Here is a 16728-nt window from a genome sequence, read left to right as displayed (position 1 = left end):
ATCTACCACTTGAAGATCATTGGCTTGATATTGATGAAATATGATGTCATTTCTTGATTGCATTCTAATGAAGTTATGCACGGTACAACAAGCAACAGGAATATGTCTTTGTTTCCTGATTGAATAATTTGGCATTAACTTCAAAATAGGAAAGCGAGCTTTAAGCACTCCGAAGCATCTTTCAATAACGTTACGTAGTGATGAATGCCTATAGTTGAACAATTCCATTGCCCCCCTTGGATGTCTCCCTCTCCCTCTATAATCACGCAAGTGATAACGCTCTCCACGATATGGTGCTAGAAACCCACGCATATTTGCATAATCAGAATCAACAACATAATATTTTCCTATTTAAGAACAATTAATATAAGTATTTTACTCCATTGAAATATCAATGCTCCTCAAATGCTTAAGACTTCTCCCAAATTCAATATCAACTCCTTTCCACACCAGTTGCACGAATATATCAGCGATTGTGAAATCGTACAACTCATAAGACAAAGCTGTTTTTTGGTGCATAGTAAAGTAGTGAGTGTTTGCCCAAGTGGGAGAATTGATGTAAGGTTTTGGGGTTCACACTCATTATCTTGGTTTTATAATTATATAAAATCATGAAGTTTTGAGCGTATGTGGAATTTATTTCTTGTTAAATGGCAAAATGAAGTTCTACACCATCAAGTACTATGTATGGGATTAACACATTGTTGGTTTTGTGCTCTTCTTCTTTTTCCTTGTGCAACTATATTTTTCTGACCAATATTTTGGATGACTAGCTGTTTATTTTCTTGGCTACTAAAGTTCTCACCATACTTACTGTTTTCTACTTGTATTGGTTAAAGGAAATTGAATTGGTGTTTAAAATACAAGTGGAATAAAGTTGAATGCTTCCATTACATTTTTTGTTTTTTCTCATCTACGTGCAACTTACATGTAAAGTGTTGTTTGAGAAAGAATTGAATGAATTAAAGTTGAGTTCTAACTATAAGGATTTTGTAGTAAAGTTTATGATGTATTAATTCATTTTAAATAGTATTGATCCATTTTGTAACATGCAAAATACATGCTTGATGAGTGGGAGCATTTAATGATATTCTTTGTGGATGTATTCAGTATTTTGGATGGTTCTGATTAATCACTTCACAATCTAGTTTTGCATTAAGAATTTTAAGGCTAATAAGAACAAAGATTGTTTTGAGTATGTTATCTGTTCTTATTATTTCATTTAGTTTTGTCAAATCGACAGTGGTTAATCAATAACTTTTACCTTTCAATTGAATTTTGTGATTGCTAATAAGCATTTGATTTTTGTTTCATGCTTGTAAAGGAGAAGGTAAAAGAAAGAATGTTGCATTGGTTCATTGATTCACTGAATAAGGTCATACTTGTTACAATTATGGTTATGTCGTTAAGTTTTGATATGTAGAATTAGTGGGAGCTAAGTTTTTATTCCACTTAAATTCATTAGTTTTCTTGGAGACAGCTCAATTATTTTGTGTATTGCTATTTGGTTTAGTTCTTTTATTAGATTACGTGACTTCAGTTTTATCTTTACTATTCTTTGACAAATGAATCCAGTTACATGTCATCATGCAGTATAGCTAGCTACAGTCACTACATAAGACATGAATTCATGCCAGTGTCATTAAAGAGAGATCTTGGTAATCTCTTAAAGAAGGGCTTATGAATGAAAGTGACCTTTGTAAACACAAATTAAGTTTTCTCATGATCATTCTGCGTCCTAGTCTTGTGGAAGCCTTATGTGATTTTGCACGCTTATATGTGTTGTAAGAACCTTGGATGTTATAAATTCAATGTGATTCGACAGTTTCCATGTAAGTTTACATTTTTGACAGTGGCTTGATTTAGGAATAGAGTGATGTTGAGTTCTACATGGCCATACAGTGATCAACTTTGAAGCCTTGATGATTATTTGACCAAGTGAGAGAATGTAAGATTTTGGATTATTCTAATTACCTACTTAAATTGTCTTTTAATCATCATAGGGTTGTCTTGGGCTCAATATTGATCAAGGACTCAATTACTACTCGGCCCGTAGCCTTTGTATATGTGTTTAAGTCAAATACATGGGCCAAAGGGATTCCTAATTAATATGGACTAGGGTTTTATTTCCTAATGCAATAAGGACTGCTTGAGAGTTTTTCTTGATGGGAGAGACTCCTAGGCAGATGCATATAAAACACTGCCCTTGCTCAACAAATCAAGCCAATCCACACAAAAGAATTCCCCATCTAGAATGAGTGTATAAGGGACTGGATTGAGGAGAAGAGCTCTTGTGTATGTTCTTGATATTTCGACTTGTGTTCTACTTATGTGCAGTCAATAAAGTTGACATTCCCAATATTATTTGAATTCTCTCTATTATAGCATTCCTTTCCATTCTATTTTTTTCTTCTAAAAAAAATTGATAAAATTTAATAATTCGTACAGTTGAGTGCAATTGACTTATGAAAGTCATGGATCAAGGATGAGCATTAATTCCTGAAGCAGCTGCAGGAAGGTGACAAGAACTATCTCTGCACCTTAATTTTTAATTTTAGTTTTATCCTACTCAGAGAAGATTAAGAAAATTTTGTCCAAAAAAGAAATAGAAAAAAAAGAAAAACACACTACTACAAAAATTGAAATAGACGACGGGGAAACGCCGTCGTCTTTTTCTTTTTCAAACCGTCGTTAAATCGACAGTCATCTTTTTGAAAGTCAAACTACGACGGTAATTCACCGTCGTCTATTATATGTAAAAACGACGGTTTTTAAAAGAACCGTCGTCTATTACATGTAAAGACGACACTTTTTCTGAAAAAATCGTCGTTATTGAATGTAAAGACGACACTTTTTTTTATAGAACCGTCGTCTATTAAATATAAAGACGACACTTTTTCTGAAAAAACCGTCGTCTATTTAATGTAAAGACGACACTTTTTCTGAAAAAACCGTCGTCTATTTAAATGTAAAGACGACACTTTTTATGAAAAAACCGTCGTCTATTTAATGTAAAGACGACACTTTTTATGAAAAAACCGTCGTCTATTTAAATGTAAAGACGACACTTTTTCTGAAAAAACCATCGTCTATTTAAATGTAAAGATGACACTTTTTCTGAAAAAACCGTCGTTTATTATATCCAAAGACGTCTATTAAATCTAAAAAAGACGGTTTTGTTCCAAAAAATCGCCGTTTATTATCTGTAAAAATGATGTACTAATTTCATTTTAGATATCCTAAAAAATTATTTCTTTCATAAAACTTGAAGATTCAATTGTAATTACATTGTTTACCAATCTTGATTCCTACTATATCCATACAAAATACCATATTTATAACATTATAACCTATAATTACAAAATACCATATCCAAAGCATTAACCTATGGTTGTTGTATCTTCCACAATTTGTACTTGTTCTCTACATTCAGCTGTCATCTTGGAGTAGTGTTCTAAGTCATCTTGGTCAAATGCATCTTATATTCTTCTAAGTTGTCATCTTGGCCTTTGAGCTACACTTGATATAAGCTGCAGCACCTATTTTCCATGTCATCTTACCTGAGCAATCAAAAACCACAATAAGATTACATTATCTTGCTGTCATTTTAACTAACAAAAAATATGCATAAGCTTATGCAGGAAAAGTTCATTTGTAACACAATACAGAAGAACATTTTGACTAACTTAGAGTTTCTTTTGTGACGTGGATGGCGAGCTCACCAAGAAGGCGCGATGGAGATCTGTCATCGAACCTCAAGCGACATCGAAGACCAAATCTGATGTTCTAGGATTTTCCCATCTCGCAAGGTCTCTAGATCTGTTTTCAAGGTCATCTTAACTAACAAAAAATATGCATCATCTATACAAGCATAAGCTTATGCAGGAAAAGTTCATTTGTAACACAATACAGAAGAACATTTTGACTAACTTAGAGTTGCTTCTGTGACGTGGATGGCGAGAGCTCACCAAGAAGGCGTGATGGAGATCTGTCATCGAACCTCAGGCGACATCGAAGACCAGATCTGATGTTCTAGGATTTTCCCATCTCGCAAGGTCTCTAGATATGTTTTCAAGGACATCGTCGTCGTTGACTGTGAATATGGCGTCGATGGCGGCTAGTGATGACTGATGCGAAGAACGATGGCGTTGATGGCGTCGCTGCGTCGATGGCGTTGACGGCGTCGCTGCGTCGATGGCGTTGACGGCGTCGCTGCTTCGATGGCGTCGATGGCTGGTAGGTACGTATGAGGAGTAGAAAGGTGAGAGATGGAGTGTTTCAGATAGCTCAGGAGGGTTTCAAGAAGAGAGGAGCTCAGGAGGTTTCAAGGAGGGAGAGATAAAGTTTTCAGAGACGGGGGAAAATCTGAAAATTTGTCGAGCGCGAATTCACTTAAGTGGCCTTTTTTTAGCGTGTTTTAAAAGACGACGCTTGTTAATGAGAGATAAGGTTTTCAAAGACAGGGGAAAATTTGAAAATTTGTCGAGCGCGAATTCACTTAAGCGGCCTTTTTTTAGCGTGTTTTAAAAGACGGCGCTTTTTATAAAAAAATCGTCATCTTTACATATAATAGACGACCCTTTTTAAAAAAAAACTGTCATCTTTACATTTAATAGACGACCCTTTTCATAAAAAACCGTCGTCTTTACATAATCCGTCATTCGTTTGTTTTAAAATTAAGTCGTTTATTATGATTTACAACGTCTTTAATTTCTTAATGCCGACGTGGTTTGTGGGTTTTATTAATAATATTTTATTCTATTTAATTCGAAATATTCATAATAAATTTAAAATAAATCCAAAAAATGCAACGTCAACTCCTATGAAGTCATTGAGATATTTTCTTCCCCCTTAAGCTTTAAAAAATTAAGTTTGAGTTATACAAATTTAAAATTACCACCAAAAAGAAAAATGTTTTCATGAGTCACAACATCACTTATACTTTAATGGTTTAGGGTTTAGGGTTTAGGGGGATAAAGGTTTATTTTTGGGGTTTAGGGTTTATGGTTAATATATATTAGGCCGTAAAACCATAATCCCTTTTCTAAAATTATTTAAACATATATATATAATTTAGGGTTTATATTTTATGGTTTAGGGTTTAGGGTTTAGGGTTTAGGGTATAGATGTAATAAGCGTCATGTTTATTTATATTGTTAACGACGGTTTTTTTGTTTTCCGTCGATGATTATCGAAGAGCGCATTTCTAAACCATGATTTCTTTAAAATGACGTTGTACACACATAACAACGTCATAGTTTTTTAAAAAGCGACGTAAAAGGTTTTTCAAACCGTCGTCTTTACATATAATAGACAACCCTTTTTATTAAAAAACCGTCGTCTTTACTTTATAATAGACGACCCTTTTTATAAAAAACCGTCGTCTTTACATATAATAGACGACCCTTTTTTATAAAAAAAACCATCATCTTTACATATAATAGACGACCTTTTTTATAAAAAAACCGTCGTCTTTACATATAATAGACGACCCTTTTTATAAAAAAACCGTCGTCTTTACATATAATAGACGACCCTTTTTATAAAAAACCGTCGTCTTTACTTATAATAGACGACCCTTTTTATAAAAAACCGTCGTCTTTACATATAATAGACGACCATTTTTATAAAAAACCGTCGTCTTTACATATAATAGACGACTCTTTCTATATGAAAACCGTCGTCTTTACATATAATAGACGACCCGTTTTATATGAAAACCGTCGTCTTTACATATAATAGACGACCCTTTTTATAAAAAAACCGTCATCTTTACATATAATAGACGACCCTTTTTATAAAAAACCGTCGTCTTTACATATAATAGACGACCCTTTTTATATGAAAACCGTCGTCTTTACATATAATAGACGACCCTTTTTATATGAAAACCGTCGTCTTTACATATAATAGACGACCCTTTTTATAAAAAAACCGTCATCTTTACATATAATAGACGACAGTTCTTTCAAAACAACCATGTCTTTACCAAAAAAAGGACACTTGATTTTTAAAAGACGACGCTTGTCATACCTACTGTCGTTGTTTTTTGGTCAGATTTTAACTCTAAAGAAAAGCTTTTTAATAAGACGACGCGTTTTTATTTGTGTGCGTCGTTATAAAAAAATTCTCAACAGTATCTCCATTTTTTAGTTGTTTAAGTCACTTATCCACGACGGTTTTTAGTTACCGTCGTCTTTTTAAAAACAACGACGGTTTTTTGTTCTACCGTCGTCTTTTTCTGGTCGTCTTTTGCCCTTTTTGTAGTAGTGACAAGAGGAGTTTAAGACTTGACTTGAGGATGATCATTTAGAAGATAACAATGAAATTGCTTTTCTTGACTCTAGTTTTAAGTCATCTTGCTTAATTCAGAAGATTGTTCATTAACTATTAGCCTATCATTGGCTTTGTTTTTTGATGAGCCATTCAAATCTTTCAACATTTTTAATGTACACCATAACCATACCAAGGTCATAAAAATGATGTTTCCATAAAGGAGCCATTTTTCAGGTACCAATTCATCACATCATGCTCCAAAACTTCCTCTGCATATATAATTGTGTTTTCTTGATCTAGAAAACCTCTTGGGCAGTGCCAATTGGATAAGTGAGATAATAATTATCTAAAATGTCATGAGCATAGAATTAAAGCATAATTATACTAACGTCTCAGCATTTGTTGGCAACCAAACAGCCCAATCAATTTCCAGCATGAAATTAAATATGAAATTTCGCAAGGACTAAAGTCAGAGATACCCCACCTCCAAGAAAAAATAAACCCCACATTTCAGAAATTTTCCAGAGAGAATGAAACCAAAAAGAGAAGAAAAAAAATGGATGTACACACAAAGAAGAAGAGCCTAAGGTCACGTAAGCCACATTTTCCCCATAGACTAATGGGGATGACCCTAACCTTACGTAAGGAGCAACGACGATTACAAATCATGCTGTGGATAGCATAACTCAGCCTTTCACCATCAAGCCACCTTGTATCCTTTTTAATCAAGTCTTCCTTGAATATCATAAAAAACTTTGAACCTTCTCTGCTTTTCTATTATTTCTAGTCCAACATGTATTTTGTTTTATTTTTATATTTTTAACCCAAGCGATAATATACTTTAATCTAATCTAAACTACGAGGGGACTCGAAATCGGTAGCCTTTCCCTTTCAATTTATAAAGCTGCCGACTGCAACTTTGCATGTTTGAGTCAAATATAAAGCTGCCGAGTGCCGACTGCCGACTGCCGATTGTTTAAATAGCATTAAAGAGCGGTCACGCAGGCCACATGCTGACAAACTCCTCCACTGAAAATTATTCCCGTCTCATCTGCTAAATAGTTTATTATTTATAGTTGGTGCTAATTGAATCTCAAGTGTTATCCAAAGTTTTCATGGCAGCCCATCTTTTCTTTCTCTTCCTTTTGTTCCGGCTTCTCCTCCATTTCTTCAATTCTACAAACAATTATATCAAGGCATGAGAATCACAACTTCTTTTGTTCAAATTAATAAACCCGAACAATTTGTACAAATGAATAGAGTTTGAGGGTCCTTCAGTTAATAATTTGTACAGTTGAGTGCAATTGACTTACGAAAGTCATGGATCAAGGACGAGCATTAATTCCTGAAGCAGCTGCAGGAAGGTGACAAGAACTATCTCTGCACTTTAATTTTTTATTTTAGTTTTATCCTACTCAGAGAGGATTAAGGAATTTTGTCCAAAAAAAGAAATAGAAAAAAGGAAAAAGAAGAGGAGTTTAAGACTTGACTTGAGAATGACCATTTCGCAAGGACTAAAGTCAGAGATACCTCACCTCCAAGAAAAAATAAACACCACATTTCAGAAATTTTCCAGAGAGAGCAGAGGCGGACCCAGAGCCGGTCCATTGATTTTGGAGGCCCTGTGCAAATATGGATGTCGAGGCCCTACATATACAAGTAGGAAAAAAAAAATCCATATAGAAACAAAATTTTCTGACACTGGAAGAACACCTTCGGAAAGAGCTTCCCAGAAAATTTTCTTTAGTCACTCTTCCAAATCACAGAGCAGATAAGTTGATTTTCCAATTTCAATGCTCGGTGAATTCTCATGTGAATGAGGGAGAAAAGAACTATGATTTTGGGGAAAGGGCTAAAGCTTGGGGTTTTACAATCCAAAATTTGATGGAAGAGGGTGGTACACTGGTACTGAAGAGAAAATGATTTATTTTGATGGAGGAGAGTGAGAGAGACTTACTGAAAGAGAAGAATATTATAATGAGAATAGGAAAACGAATTAAATTAGGGCCTCTACTCCCTAAGTCGTGGAAGTTGTTGATAATTAATATTCAATTCAATTTTGGTTTTGGTTTTGGGCCCTTGCATGTGGCGTTGTGGAGTGATATTTAATATTTCATTTTTATTTTCTTGTTTTAATTAATTGAATGCGTTGACTTGGAAAAATTTGGGGCCCTTAAATTTTGGGGGCCCTGTGCGGTCGCACAGCTCGCACACCCCATGGGCCGCCTCTGGGCGGACCTACTAAGGCGCAATGCACCTCCCCTTGCCGGAAAAACTATTGTAGGTGCTAAATGTATTTGTCCTTTTACTTTTATTTATTTTTATATTACTCCATTTACTTAAGTTTACAATGTAAATAAGGAAGTACCCCCCATTTGGATTCAAATAAAAATACTAGAAATCAAATTCCCACCAAATCAAAATATGAAAATTCGGTTTTAGTGCAAAATACGATTTAGGCTAAAAATGATGGCTCATTAAGTCAATATATACTTAATACTAAAATCCCATAAAATCAAGTTTTCTTATTTGATGTGTAAGGAACAAAAGCCGCCAAAAATTATCTTGAGAAAATGATTATTCCGAAAAATCATTTTTCATACTTAGTCAATATTGCACCTTCGCTAAAAAAATTCTGGGTCCGCCAGTGAGAGAGAGTGAAACCAAAAAGAAGAAGAGCCTAACGTCACGTAAGCCACATTTTCTCCATAGACTAACGACCCTAACCTCACGTAAGGGGCAACGACGATTACAAAATCATGCTGTGGAAAGCATAACTCAGCCTTTCACCATCAAGCCACCTCGTATTGTCCTTTTTAATCAAGTCTTCCTTGAATATCATAAAAAACTTTGAACCTTCTCTGCTTTTCTTTTATTATTTCTAGTCCAACACACACACACATATATATATATATATATATATATATATATATATATATACAGTCCTGATCTCTTGGACCACATGAGTCCAAGAAATTGTAGTCACCTACCGTTGGTTATTAATCCAATGGTTCAAAAAAGTTTCTTAAAATGAGTGCAAGAGTGAGTGAACCGTTGAATTTACATCCAACGGTGAGTGACCACAAATCTCTTGGACTCCTGTGGTCCAAGAGATCGGGACTGTATATATATATCAGAAATTCTCTTATGCGGACATCCGGATGTTATTATCGTGCGGACGCTGTGTATTTTGTACTACCCCTCTCAGTTTTCCTGCCTATTTACAATAGGATCCGCACGATAATAACGTGCGGACATCCGGATAAGAGAATAACTGATATATATATATATATATATATATATATATATATATATATATATATATATATTACACAAGTGATAATTTAGTTTAATCTAATCTAATCTACACGGAGGGGAATTCGAACTTGATTGGGGAGCAGATCCGCTCTAGCCAACATATATTTTGTTTTCTAAAAGGAATAAGAGGAGTTTTTATCAAAAATAGCCAAAATTACCCCTACTTTCATAAATGTCAATTTTTATAAAATCTTTCTGTTATAGTTAAAAATCCACTTGAATAGACTTAAATACCCTAAAAATAAATACATAATTGCTTTCCCATCGCTTCTCTCTGATAGATGTTGGTTGGCCAAACTAATTAAAGGAGGTTCGTGTGGTGCTTTATCAAGGTGCCATTCATGATGTGTAATGAATTCAGATTTGCGTTGTTGAATCCTCAAGTTCATCTTTGTCATGCAAAGTTTCTCAAAACATGAAAGGATGCTCTAGACGTTTTTTTTTTCGAAGAAGATATATCATTAAATTCGTACACCCTGTGCAAGAACATTAAAGAAGCATGATGGATTATTCTAGCCAAAAAAAACAAAAACAAAACAAAAGAAAAAAGAACTATGCTGCAGACCCACCCCATAAACGCAGAAAAGGAAGAACAACACTCACAAGGAGTTCCACTAGGGCTGTAGACGTAGTAACAAAAAATTCAAATTTTTATCTAATAGGGTTTTTCTTTTTAGGTTTATATGAGTTTTAGTTTTGAGGGCATTTAAGTCTATTCAAGTAGATTTTTGGTTATAATTGAAAGTTTTTATAAAAATTGACATTGACTAGAAGTCTTTTAATTTTTTTATTATTTTTTTGTGAAGATTGACTAGAAGTCTACACACGTATAGCTAGGAATAATTTCCGCGCAAATTCATGTGCACAAATCAACGAAATATGTAACCTACTTAAGTCAATCCATGTTCCATTTTTGGGAGCTATATAAAGTTTGATATACGTACATCAATTTGGACTGCAAAAATCAAACTCTGCAAATCAGTTTGATAAATAATGAATATCATATCCATTGTTCTGTTGTTATGGCACATAATAATACTAAGTTGTTGCTATGGAGCTGCAACAACTAGTGCAGCATCATGGCCAATAGCAAAGCCTAATTGCACAACGCATTGTGGAGATGTTGCCATCCCATACCCTTTCGGGATTGGACCTAGCAAAGATTGTTACTTGGATAAATGGTTTCAAATAGACTGCAGGCACAACAACTCTACAACCTCAGCTAATTACAGCAGGCAAGTGCCTTTCCTCAAGAGCGTCAACCTGGAGCTGCTAAGTATTTTTCCGTTTGAAGATCGCAGAAAATCGGTTCGGGTTAAGAACCCTATTACTTTCTTCAGCTGCGAGGGAAAGGAAACTCGCCAACCCCAGAATTTGAAGGCCAGTCCTTTCTTTTACGCTCGGACATACAACATATTCATTGCAGTGAGTTGTGACCTCTTTGCCACTGTGAACTCCGATAATGCGATTGTCGCTGGTTGCGTGTCGATTTGTCAAAACAATACAAACGGCGACAATGGAAACTGCTATGAAGGTATTGGCTGTTGCATATCTAGTCAGTATGCATATGAACTCATGACCAATTTTAGTATTGAGATATCATCAAATTCATCAAAAATGTCAGATCCAATGGGCGATTGCAAGTACGCATTTTTGGTTGAGGAAGATTGGTTTGCGAATAACTTAACGAATTTTCAAGACCTGAAGGATATGGGCAGCGTTCCTGTGGTGCTAGATTGGATGTTAAACGAACATGACTATGCTGAAAGATTCAGAGAAAAACCAGACCTGACTGGTAACCAATCAACACCCAGTTGCAACAGCAATAGTGATTTGACTTATCGGTACAATCGGGGCTCGATCATTTGTAGATGTCCGCCGGGCACGGAAGGAAATCCTTATCTTCTCCAACCTTGTCAAGGTACGCAAACTGAATCTCTTCTTTCTGGATATAGATTGATCCTTGATTTCTAATCTCAGTGGTCTATTATAAAAATGTAAAAGGTATTTACCCTTGGAAAGAAACTAAGAGAGGGCCCGAATGGAAAAGATTATGTAGAAAGCTTTTATTGAAATCGCTTTTGTTAAGTATTAAAGTGCCCAAAGCCCAAAAGAGATGAGTGGATCAGTTACTTTAATGAATAGATGTGGCCCAAAGCCTCATTAGGTATTTTACACGAGTTGAAATGGCATCTAAAACATGTCATCAGACAAATCCTGTCCTCTTATTAGCTATGTATCACTATTAATTTTCTCCTCACCATCCCCAGGTTTCTATTATATCTGTATCGAAGAAGAACGTAAAATCACACATCGAAAACTTAGAAAAAAGTACAACATATATAACTAGTACTGGAAAGTTTAATTAGTATTAATTATCTTTTCACCTATTAATTATCTTATATGTGTGAGTTTGGACTGAAGCATATCTCGGGTCATCATCATTTCAGATATTGATGAATGCAAAGGCAGTAATGAGTGCGGAGGCGATGTATGTGAGAATTTGGTTGGGGGTTATAGTTGCTACTCAAATATAACTGGCCGTAGATGTACGCAATTAGCTTCGGACCTTGCTGTCGGTAATACATGCCACTTCAGGACCCCATCGGATCGGGCCACTTCAGGACCCCGTGTAATCAAAACTATTATTTTAGGTATATAGTACTCCTATCTTCTTACATCTCTCAAAATAATAATACACCATGGTAATATTATTCAAAAGTTTTTTTTGGCTACAATGTTGTTTAAAATGTTTTTGGCTTGGACAAAGGGTTTATTCAATTATTTTCGTGTTTAGAAATGATAATGGATATAATTCAGTACCTATTGATGCAGGTCTTGGCTCCAGTGTTGGGCTATTGTTACTACTCATTGGTGCATGGTTGGTACACAAAATCGTGAAGATAAAGAAAACCATTGCACGCAAGAATATGTTTTTCAAACGAAATGGTGGTTTATTGTTACAGCAACAGTTATCGTCTGGCGAAGTTAATGTTGACAAAATCAAGTTATTCAATTCAAAGGAATTAGAAAAGGCCACCAACAATTTTAGTATTAATAGAATTCTTGGTCAGGGAGGTCAAGGTACCGTTTACAAAGGCATGTTGGCGGATGGAAAAATTGTTGCGGTAAAGAAGTCCAAAATGGTGGACACAAGCATGCTCTCGGAATTCATTAATGAGGTTGTAATTCTTTCACAACTCAACCACAGAAATGTGGTTCAAATTATGGGTTGTTGTTTAGAGACCCAAGTTCCACTTTTGGTCTACGAATTCATACCGAATGGAACTCTTTCTCAATATATCCAAGGGCAGATTGAGGAATTCCCACTCACATGGGAAATGCGGTTGCAAATTGCCACAGAAGTTGCAGGAGCTCTTTCGTACTTACATGGAGCAGCTTCGGTTCCCATTTATCACAGAGACATCAAGTCTGCCAACATACTTTTGGATAGAAAATACAGAGCAAAAATTGCTGATTTTGGAACTTCAAGATCAATTTCCATTGACCAAACTCATCTAACCACACGTGTACATGGAACATTTGGTTACTTGGACCCAGAGTACTTTCAATCAAGCCAATTTACGGAGAAAAGTGACGTCTATAGCTTTGGAGTGGTCCTAGTTGAGCTCTTGACGGGGCAAAAACCAATTTCTGTAGTAACATGGTCACAAGAAGAAGAATACAGAAGTCTTGCCACATATTTCATCACCTCGATGCAAGAAGATCGTCTGTTTAACATTGTTGATGCTCGAGTTCTGAAGGAGGGCTCTGAAACAGAAATCCAGGTAGTCGCTAACCTTGCAAGGAGATGCTTGAATTTGAACGGAAGAAACCGTCCTACAATGAGAGAGGTTACATCAGAGCTAGAGGCTGTACAAATGTCAAGGAACCCTTCCATTAGTGCTGATCAGCAAAATTCTGAAGGGGTTGATTTTGTGGAAGATGATTCAGTTGGGCATTGGGATGTTGAATCACTTTCAGAAGTGTCGGCTAGCTACTAAAAACATGGGTTTATGCCATTGTTGCCATCTACAAGTTATGGTGAATTCCTTTTAATTGAATAAACTTTGTTTCATTTAATGTTGTCGAACACATATGTTATGTTTTTCTTATGATCTCGTTATTTCAACACTTCCTTGTACTTGGGAAAAAAAAGAGAAGAAGCTTAATTTCGTGTATAAACCAAATTTCCAGCTATTTCCTAATTTAAAGTAAAAACCAATCAAGGATTATAATATTAGCTGAAATTGTATTTATACAAGTCTTATTATTATAAGAAACAGAACTCAAGGGGAGAGGGGAGATGAGAGATAGAGGAGAAGAGTAATTGAATCAACCAAGATGATTTTGGTCTCTGTATTACAGCCGTATATAATATACAGAGAGTAGACTTTCTCAAATCTATTTACAGAAAGAAGCAATACATGGTAAGTACAATAATCTCATATATGTTATGAATCAATTCTAGCTAATATGCTGTTGGTCTTGGGAGGAAGAATATGTCAAGTCTGATTTGGGGGAATCAACTGATTTCCTGGGATTAACTGGAGTGATATTCTCTTTACCCTCCCTCAAGCGTAGTGGAGCAACGCGGAGATTAAGCTTGGATTTAAGAAGTGAAAACCAATCACGACTGAGACCTTTAGTAAATACGTCAGCAAGCTGATGAGAGGAGGGAACATAGGAGGTACGAAGAGCCTTCCGAGCAACTAATTCGCGAACAAAGTGGTAGTCGATCTCGATATGCCGGGTGCGAGCATGGAAAATAGGGTTGGCAGCCATATAGAGAGCAGAGAGATTGTCAACATATATGCAGGGGGCAGAGCGAAGGGAAATGCCCAGTTCACGAAACAAGTAACCAAACCAGCGAAGTTCAGCTGCAGTATGGGCAAGAGCCCTATATTCAGCTTCAGTACTAGAGTGAGAAACAGTAGACTGTTTCTTGGCAGTCCATGTGAGAAGATTAGGGCCAAGGAAAACACAAGCACCAGTAGTAGACCGGCGATCATCAACGGAACAAGCCCAATCAGCGTCAGAAAAACTCCGTAAGGAAAAATCATTGGACTTATGGAAGATAAGACCTTGCTCAAGGGTACCTTTAATGTACCGAAAAATGCGCTTGACAACTTGAAGATGGGAGGTGTGAGGGTTGTGCATAAATTGGCACACCTGGTTGACAGCAAAGGAAATATCAGGTCTGGACAAGGTAAGATACTGGAGGCCACCCACCATACTCGGATAGGTGGACGGATCAGGCAAGGGATCACCATCCAGATAAGAGAGCCGAGTGTCAGAGGGCAAAGGGGTTGGAGATGGTTTGCATTCAGTCAAATGAAACCGGGTCAATAAATCCACTGCATAGCGAGTTTGAGAGAGAAATAAATGGTCAGAAAACTGATTAATTTCCATGCCAAGGAAGAAGTTGAGCTCACCCATACGTCGGCTGTCAAAAGTGGAACATAAATGATCAATGAAGTGGTTTACACTTGGTGAGGGAGAGCCAGTAACAATGATGTCGTCCACATACACTAGAACATACACCGTGCAGGAAGAGGAGCGACGAATAAAGAGCGATGTATCAGAGTGACTGTGAACAAATTGCTGGGCAAGAAGAAAAGCACTAACGCGTTGGAACCAAGCTCGAGGTGCCTGCTGAATGCCATACAGAGCCTTGTGGAGCCGACAAACATACTGAGGGTGAGAGGGATCATGAAAGCCAGGGGGTTGTTTCATGTAGACCTCCTCTTGCAAGTACCCATTCAAGAAGGCATTACGAACATCCAATTGCTAAAGAGGCCAATTGTAGGAAAGTGCCATAGACAATATAGTGCGAATGGTAGCCGGTTTGACCACCGGGCTAAATGTTTCCGCATAATCAAAGCCTTCCTTCTTATTGAATCCCTTGGCAACAAGACGAGCCTTGTATCTGTCAACCGAGCTATCCACCTTCCGTTTAACTTTGAAGACCCACTTGCACCCCACAATATTCATGCGGGAGGTGGCAGGGACTAAGGACCAGGTCTGGTTCTTCATGAGGGCAGCATATTCATCTTGCATAGCATCGCGCCAGTGGCTGTGTTTGGAAGCATGGGTAAAGCTGGTAGGTTCAAGGGACATGGGATCAGAAGCTTCAACAAAAAGGGCAAGGGGTAAAGGATGAGGGCGGGTTTTAGAGTAGAGGGGTTTGGGTTCTGGACCAAATGGGACAATGGTTTGGAGACTCTTGAATTTTTTTGGAGGATTAGGTGTATCTGGAGAGTTGGGAAAAATCGATGGATCAAGAGGTGAAGAAGTGGGAGGTGGGGTAGGGGGTGGGGTTGTTTCGTCAGAGTCGGAAGATAGGTCTGGGGAAATTGAGTGCGGGTCTGTGGAAAGGGGCGGTGAGGTTTCTGCGGAAGGGGGCGACGAAGGGGGGATGCTGGATACCAGAGGAGGATCAGCTGGGTTCGTGGGCAGTAATGTTGGGGATAAAGAAGAGGACATAGGGGAGAACAAGGGGATGCCGAAGGAATTGGGTGAGCTGATAGGGCCAGAAGAAATAGGAGGAAGTGATGGGCCTGCGGGATTAAGAGATGAGGGGTATGTGGGAGATTTGAGGGAGGTAGAGTCTGTAATGAGAGTGGGTGAAGGAGAAGGGCTAACCAGAGAGTCAGAAGGCCCAAGAGATGTGGGCTGGTCGGCATGAGAGAGAGGTTGAAGCCCATTTGAGTGCAAAGGAGATGTAAGCTGGGGCTGCCTATAAGGGAAGGTTGTTTCATCAAAGGTCACATTCCGAGGTGTGTAGATGAGACCTGAAAAAGGATCAAGACAGCGATAACCCTTATAGTGATCATCATAGCCAAGAAATACACATGGAAGATATTTAAAGGATAACTTATGCTTGTTGTATGGCACCAAGTGAGGAAAGCAAGCACATCCAAAACTTTTGAGAAATTTGTAATCTGGTGAACAGTGAAGGAGCTTCTCATAGGGAGACAGGTTATCAAGCTGCGGTGTTGGTAAGCGATTGATCAGAAAAACTGTAGTGGAGAAAGCTTCAACCCAAAAGCTAAGAGGCAATCGGGATTGGGCTAGCAGACAGAGACCCATTGCAACAATATGGTGATGTTTCCTTTCCACCACTCCATTTTG

At 37.1% G+C, this 16728-nt stretch overlaps 1 protein-coding gene across 3 annotated transcripts; it reads left to right on the top strand.

Moving 5' to 3' along the window:
• Positions 1–10531: 10531 nt before the first annotated feature.
• Positions 10532–13785, top strand: LOC110745936 (putative wall-associated receptor kinase-like 16). Of its 3 annotated transcripts, XM_088252951.1 has the most exons (4): positions 10533–11128; positions 11219–11515; positions 12045–12248; positions 12430–13785. In XM_088252951.1, the coding sequence occupies exons 1-4, from the start codon at positions 10588–10590 to the stop codon at positions 13596–13598; spliced, it is 2211 nt and encodes a 736-aa protein (XP_088109077.1). In that variant the 5' UTR covers positions 10533–10587; the 3' UTR covers positions 13599–13785. The 3 variants fall into 3 exon arrangements, with proteins under 3 accessions (XP_088109078.1, XP_088109077.1, XP_021801791.2); XM_021946099.2 differs by having other exon boundaries at positions 10533–11515; XM_088252952.1 differs by lacking the exon at positions 12045–12248 and having other exon boundaries at positions 10532–11515.
• Positions 13786–16728: the final 2943 nt, after the last annotated feature.

Source organism: Prunus avium, chromosome 5 (genome assembly GCF_965620075.1).
Source record: "Prunus avium chromosome 5, drPruAviu1.hap1.1, whole genome shotgun sequence".
Lineage (NCBI taxonomy): Eukaryota > Viridiplantae > Streptophyta > Magnoliopsida > Rosales > Rosaceae > Prunus > Prunus avium.
Note: the sequence above shows the minus strand (reverse complement) of the source record. Positions and strands in the feature narration are given on the sequence as shown.